At 46.1% G+C, this 7714-nt stretch overlaps 1 protein-coding gene across 1 annotated transcript; it reads left to right on the plus strand.

Moving 5' to 3' along the window:
- Positions 1–331: 331 nt before the first annotated feature.
- On the plus strand, positions 332–5998 carry LOC147902265 (respiratory burst oxidase homolog protein A-like). The gene is made up of 14 exons (XM_087374471.1): positions 332–1198; positions 1308–1467; positions 1558–1606; positions 1717–1830; positions 1910–2338; positions 2513–2896; positions 3064–3159; positions 3258–3373; positions 3472–3574; positions 3677–3913; positions 4057–4218; positions 4312–4440; positions 4583–4661; positions 4848–5998. Exons 1-14 carry the CDS (start codon positions 577–579, stop codon positions 4967–4969), a joined length of 2802 nt encoding a protein of 933 aa, XP_087230597.1. The 5' UTR covers positions 332–576; the 3' UTR covers positions 4970–5998.
- The last annotated feature ends 1716 nt before the right edge of the window (positions 5999–7714 follow it).

The raw sequence follows: 7714 nt of genomic DNA on the forward strand, positions 1-7714 counted from the left end.
AAGGATTCTTTGGAAAAAAAACCAAGGAAGGATTCTTAGAATAAAACCAATGAAGGATTCTTTGGAAAAATATAACCAAGGAAGGATTCTTGGGAAAAATAAAACTACGGAAAATTTGAGCAGAAAGAAGCTACTGTAAAGGCGAGAAGGGAGACTGAAGGGGCCGGTGGGAGAGCAAATTTGACCAAAAAGTCAAAGCAATGATGATTGGGCCAGATGGCGGGAGGTAGTTGGTTTGGGAAAAACAGGATTAATTAAAACTAATCAAGGGGAATAGTATAAAGGGACTGCCATCTTTACTAAGGTAATATTATTGTAGACCTTCAAAAGCTTCACGTCCGCCATAGCCAACCTTGAAGCCTCATCTCCGCCATAGCCAACCTTCAAGCTTCACGTCCGCCATAGCCAACCTTCACAGCTTCATCTCCTCTATAACCAGCCTTGAAGCTTCATCTCCTCCATCGCCAACCTTCCAAGCTTCATCTCCGCCATAGCCAACCTTGGAAGCTTCATCCCCGCCATCACCAACCTTGAAGCTTCAGCTCCTCCAGCTGCATAGCTTCCTCTTCTTCCACCATGCGCATGGGTAGCTCCAACCGCCTCTCCTCTGCTCGCATTGGCTCCTCCTCCCGCCTCCCCAGCTTCCATGACCACCCCCTCGACAGTAACCCCCCTCCCTTCCTCGACCATTCGTCTCACCCCGATGACCTTGAGTTCGTCGAAGTCACGCTCGATGTCCAGGACGATGCCATCCGCGTGCGTAGCGTCACCCCCACAAACGACGACCCCGAGTCCCGCCTCCTCGCCGACGCCTGGGAGAAAAAGGCCTCGCTCAGATCCTCGCTTACCCGCAACACCTCCGCAAAGATCAAGGCCTTTTCGCAAGAGCTCAAGGCGTATTCTCAGGAGCTGAAGAATGAGCTGAAGCGCTTCTCGCTCAACAACGCGGGGGCAGCGTCGAGGATCGCGGATCCGGAAGCAAACAGGGGAGCTCCGAACCATGCACCGCGACGAAGACCGTCGAAGCTGGATAGGAGCCAATCTGCTGCGCAGCAAGCGTTGAAGAGGCTCAAGTTCATAACCGAAGCTACCGGAAGTGCTGATCCGGAAGCCATGTGGATGGTGGTGGAGACGCGTTTTGACAACCTGGCTTCGTCGGAGGGCTTGCTCTCCCGTGCTGACTTCGGAGCATGCATCGGTACGTCGAGGCTCGAGCAGCACGATTGTGAATTCCAAGGCGGTACAGATTTTAGTGTTCAGCAATTTAAACTCATGCACGTCCCCTGTCGTGTCGTGCACCCGGACAGGCATGAAGGATTCGAAGGAGTTCGCTGCGGAGCTTTTCGATGCCCTCACGCGCAAACGAGGTCAGCGATTGCAAAGTATCACCAAGGAGGACCTTCGCGACTACTGGCTCGAGCTCACTGATCAAAGCTTCGACAACAGGCTCCAGCTCTTCTTCGAAATGTACATACTCTAACCGTCTCAATTTGTTTGATACTGTCTCCCTCGCAATTGTCATCATACTAATATTGATCAACGACCTTTGAATTATAGAGTGGATAGGAATGCCGACGGTCGCATTGTCGAAGAGGAGGTGAAAGAGGTACGTACGGTTGTGCATTTTGATATAATACGCTGCCTGAAGTTAATTCCCGTACCCTTGAACGTCGTCCATCGATCGACTAAGCTGGAATGGCATTTCCATAATTCCAGGTGATAATGCTCAGCGCATCTGCAAACAAGCTCTCGCGGTTGAAGGAGCGAGCTGAGGAGTACGCTGCCTTGATTATGGAAGAGCTGGATCCTGATCATCTTGGCTACATCGAGGTGAGCAGATGGCAATCAAATTTGTGCATAGCTTGTGTTGGATGATGGGCTGAAAAGCTAATGCCTTGAATCGATGCAGATCTGGCAGCTGGAATCGTTGCTTCTGCAAGGTCCTGGAGGCAATGGGTACATGAACAACAGCCAGAATTTGAACTACAGCCAGGCATTGAGCCAGAATCTCATGCCAGCGCCGAAGAGAAACCCCATCTCTCGATGGTTTCGCAGGACCAGAAACTCTCTGGCAGACAACTGGAGAAGAGTTTGGATCATCTTGCTATGGCTGGCTGTAATGGCCTGCCTCTTCACCTGGAAATTCTTTCAGTACAAGCATAGGGCTGCATTTCAAGTGATGGGATATTGTGTATGCTCCGCCAAAGGAGCGGCAGAAACCTTGAAGCTCAACATGGCTCTCATCCTCTTGCCAGTTTGCAGAAATACGATCACTTGGCTCCGAAACACCAAGCTCGGCACCGTCATTCCGTTCGACGATAATCTCAACTTTCACAAGGTAAGCTACCTTAACTCGTTGCTCACGTTGCTCACTTCGGATTTGCAATGCCTAGCTATGGCGCCGAGTAAGGTCTACTTATATCCCTGATAAATTAATCTTGCTTTGCTGCCATCCGAATTCTGCACATTATCAACTTTGTAATTCAACTGTGGTGCCATTTGCTTTTCGCAGATCATCGCCCTTGGCATACTCGGAGGTGTGATTATACACGCCGGTGTCCATCTCACATGTGACTTTCCCAGAATCCTCAACGCTCCCGAGTACAAGTTCCGATTGATCGAAGATGATTTCAAGTACAAGAGGCCAACCTACGGCTACTTCCTCACCAGCGTTGAAGGCATAACGGGGATCATCATGGTAGTTTTGATGTTGATCGCTTTCACACTGGCCACGCGCTGGTTCAGGCGAAGCTTGGTAAAGCTACCGAAGCCATTCCATAGAATTACTGGCTTCAATGCCTTCTGGTACTCGCATCACTTGTTCGTCATCGTGTACATATGCCTTGTCGTTCACGGGATTTGCCTCTTTCTGACCCATGAATGGTACCAGAAAACGGTGAGTACCTTATACGCCGAGCATGCTCAGTAGTAGCATTTTCTCATACTCTCATTGCAAGATCCTTTAACCTTGATCTCGTTCACAGTATTTCTTCCCTTTTTTTTGTAAGAATCGACGGCATTATCTTTATACTCATGCTTGTGATTGGGCAAACCATGTAACAGACATGGATGTACCTTTCCGTCCCAATTCTGATCTATCTCGGTGAGCGAACTCTAAGAGCACTGAGGTCTGGGCACCAGGGGGTGCGCATACAAAAGGTCGTCATCCTGGGCCTTTCTAATTTTGTCTAAATCTTTGCGCAAGGAGGTTTTAGCGCTGACGGCGGAATTTTTCGTCCCTTTCGCTTCTCCTGCAGGTAGCCATTTATCCCGGCAACGTCCTTACGCTGCACATGACCAAACCCCAGGGGTTCAAGTACAAGAGTGGCCAATATATTTTCGTGAAGTGCCCGGATGTGTCTCCATTTGAATGGTATTCTCTTAAATTTCGGACTCGTAATACTATAGCGTTGATCAACCTCTTTCCTTTCTCGGTTAGGTGACATGTTAAGTTTTGCGGTGATTTTCCAGGCACCCTTTCTCGATCACATCGGCGCCCGCTGACGATTACGTTAGCGTGCACATCCGCACCTCGGGAGACTGGACCCAAGAACTCAAGAGAGTATTCTCAGAGGTACGAGTAAGAACTATAGGTTTGAAGCGTTATTTGTAAGTAGGTCGCTTGATCGATCACACACTTGTTTGCGCACAGGAGCTGATTGCGTCTCTTTGGCAGGTATGCGAACCACCGGTCGGTGGCAAAAGCGGGCTGCTGAGAGCAGACTATGCCCTTGAAGGCGAGAAACGCACAGTGAAGCTGCCCAGAATCCTCATTGATGGGCCTTATGGAGCGCCAGCCCAAGACTACAAGAAGTACGACGTGATGCTTCTGATAGGGCTGGGAATAGGAGCGACGCCCTTCATCAGCATTCTCAAGGACATGGTGAACAACATGAGGATTGCAGAGCAGCAGGTATATGTTGCAAATATAAAATATTTGCAGGCAACGGCCGAAAGTAACTGATTAACAGGAGCTGATATTGTGAGTTCGGTCGCTACGTTAAAGTTTCGACTGTGCTCAAGGGGTTTGCGTTTGTAAATTTGTGAGCAATGCAGGATTCCAACCCGGATATTGAAAGGGAGAAGGAGACGCCACGAAGGAGAAGAAAGGAGTCCTTTGGAACCACACGTGCTTACTTCTACTGGGTTACGAGAGAGCAAGGCTCGTTCGACTGGTTCAAAGGGATCATGAACGAAGTGGCTGAATACGACCAGAAGGTGCGTTGAAACACGGTTGATCGCCTTCTTTGAGTATCATTCGATTCACCTGCAGCCTCAGTTCTTGATTTTCTGTGTGGATTTCATTATCAGGGTGTCATCGAGCTGCACAACTACCTCACCAGCGTGTACGAGGAAGGCGATGCTCGGTCGGCTCTGATTACCATGCTGCAAGCTCTGAATCAAGCCAAGCATGGAGTGGACATTCTTTCAGGAACAAGGGTATATCTCTCAAAATTGTTCTTGCAGTTGTTGTATGACGATGATTCTTCATATTATAATCATAGTGTGCAATTCGTTATCTGTAACGGTTTGCTAAACGGGTGCAAGATCCTTATCTTTACTGTTTGCTAATCCGTGACAGGTCCGCACGCACTTGGGCAGGCCGAATTGGAGAAAAGCGTTCTCGAAAATGGCTGCCAACCACAAGGGCGCCAGAATCGGTAAGTGCATGCTGCAGTTTTTGAGCATGCGCGTGAGCTGCGATCCTCGTCTGTGTTGCTTGATCGACCAGCTCTGCTGCATTGTCGTAATGGAGAAAACGCGCTTTTCATCTCTTTCCAAGCAGCTGCATCGTCGGTGCACCGTGCAACACCGAATCGTGATGTGATGGCTGCCATTTCTTACAGGTGTCTTTTACTGTGGAGCTCCAACCTTGGCCCTGGAGCTGAGGTCCCTCACCCGGGAATACAATGAGAGATACTCTACCACCTACGGCACCCGATTTGACTTTCACAAGGAAAACTTCTAGCCATCGCTGCGACGTAGCAACATCCTACCTTCAACTCCTCTCCAACTTTAACTCACCAATCGCAGCTGTGTACTACACTAGAACATTTCGTCAATGGTGTACAATACGAGAACCTGCGCTCTCCTGCTTTTGGTTTCCTTTTCCTCGAGGCAAAATCTCTCCTGCTTTTGGTTTCCTTTTCCACGAGGCAAAATCCGCGTTGCCGGCTCACCTAAAATCCCTGCGGCTGCGAAAAGTAATTCTGACCTATCTTCTCCTTGTATGCCTAGTTACCGATTCCATTTCTAACGGCCCATTCTCAATTGTCAACTCGCATTGACAATACTTTATACAGCAAGCAAGATATTGGCTTTTCACCTTTCCAGGCGCCCAGATCCGAGAGAATATGCGCTTTGTGCTGTCTCGTAATTCGGAGACCCGGCTTGAGCAGAATTGCGCCTGTGCTGAACCGTCTTCTTTCGACTCTTCCCGAAAGTGGGCAATCTACAATTCTCCGAATGTCATCTTCCACAGTTGGAAGTCTAAACCGCAACCGACGAGCGCATGGCATGCGTTGTAGTGTCGTCATGAGGTGACAAAGCTAGTGCGGCCAAGAATCACGCTTCATTATCGACACGATGTGGAGTGATGAACTGCAGTCCTTGTCGCAGGAACAACTGCGTGGGCACATGCCAGGCGGCCACAGTGGGTGAAGCAAACCTCAAAGGTTGTGGAAATGGCGATGAAGACGCTCGAATGGCGATGGAGGCCGACCAGCAAGGAACGCAAACGGAGGTTGGATGTTGTGAGAGCGATCGACCTGGATAGCAACGGGCACTTGCAAAATAACTGGCGATGGGCGGTTCCCGCAAAGATGGTGGTGGGTTGCTGCAAAGCTGCAACCTCCCAATACACACATATATATCTTGAGTGTATTTTGCACCGGCTGAAATTGAAAACACCTGCTAACTTTCACAACCTTGGTTTGGATCTTGAGTAATTTAGTCTAAAACCAGTAAATACTAGTTCGGATTTTGAGTAATTTAGTGTAAAACCGGCAAACATGTATGTTTTCATGAACTTTGAGAGTGCCTTTATTTCATAAATTGGCCAATCTTGATTGGAATTTTGGGTTTTCCACTCCACTATGTTTCATTATAGAGCTTTATTAAATTGCTTTAAGCAAATTCAGTTCATTGCCCATTCATTGCTGAATGGGTCTGGCCCACGACCCATGTTTGAAGAGAATATGTATGGAAACATGGAACTCTCGCTTCACTATAGAATTTGCCCATACCAAGTGAATTCAAGTAATTAACCCAATCAAGTGCAATGGAAACGTCATGGAGCGTCATTATTCACCAAACCAACATGGTCACACTACCATCATCCCAACAACACATCTTTACTTTGCAAAGACATTGACATTTGGGTGCATCACTTGAATATTGATTTAGAAAGAAACAAAACTAATTATAATACACCCATTAGTAGCATACCTCCTCTTGTTAAGGATATGGATAAATAATTCATTACTTTGCCATATGAGATTATCAAGTATTGGATACTAGGTCACCTAAATATAATGGCTTTAAAAGTAAAAACATCCAAGTCATCCCTAAGGCTTCATGCAAAAAACATATTTAAGCTTTAAAGGATGATAAGCTATCATGCATCAACATTATTATTAATTTGTACACATAAAAACAATCCCACCTCAGCTAATTATAAGAGTTTCACTCATAAATTTACATTTCACCTCATTATAAAATACTATGTCTATAAAAATTATTTCTAAGATGTCTTATTGACATTTCTCAATGATGATAGACTTAGGAACTCCTCAACTAGTCCCTCAATAGATGTGCAAAGGGTACAGCCTGCATTACTTCGTTGAGAATCCCGATGCTCTAAACGGAGGTCACATCGCTCCATGGACAGGTTAGGACACTGGATCCAAGGACTTGCTCCCTTTGCCGATTTTGGAAGATTTCTAGCTTGAAGACGACTTTAGCTAAAGGCCAAGCTTTTCTTGCTACGACTCAAGTTGACATCCCTCCACTGTTTCGTCATGGAATTACTAGATTTATTGGGGGTGAAAGCAAGGTAATATGGAATGCTTTTTCCACTATATAGCATGAAAATATAGAAAAATACATAGTACTTAGATGAAGAAAAACAAAAAATGGTTGTTATATTTTTCAATCAAATATAGAGAGTTCATCACATAATTATGTGCACCACTACTAAGTAAGTGAAAGATAAACGAGATGTTTTGGGTAGTTCCTAGATTCCAACTTTAAAATTCTGTTCCCTCCTCAGTGTAGGTGATCATGTTGTCAACCATTTGTTCCCCTATCCTCCAAGTTGAAGATGCTTTGATCTTCTATATTCATCGTTTATGCTATATTCATAGTCTATGCTATCGTCTAGCTGAACATGAGTTTCCCCACAGCCGCCGGTCTACTAAGGATTCAAACAAGTACAATGCGATGAGCTTTTTTTGAAAGCGTGAGTGGTAAAGCTGAGAATCAATGCTTAAATTTGTCGCGCACTTTCAAGGTTCATAATTTTTTTTGTGAAGTTCCTAAAAAAATTCACGCTTCATGAAAACACCAACTTTTCCACTCCCTCCCCTACTTCGCTTTTACAAAACATGCATTAACTATGGCTACTCATTATATATCTCTAGGCATATGCATAGAGGTTCTAGATTTTTATGTATATGCCTGAAGCTCTTAGGATAAGCTCAAGTTCCCTCTATGT

The sequence above is a fragment of the Dipteris shenzhenensis genome, chromosome 5 (genome assembly GCF_047967505.1).
Source record: "Dipteris shenzhenensis isolate YYH24624 ecotype China chromosome 5, Dip_SZ_1.0, whole genome shotgun sequence".
Taxonomy (NCBI): domain Eukaryota; kingdom Viridiplantae; phylum Streptophyta; class Polypodiopsida; order Gleicheniales; family Dipteridaceae; genus Dipteris; species Dipteris shenzhenensis.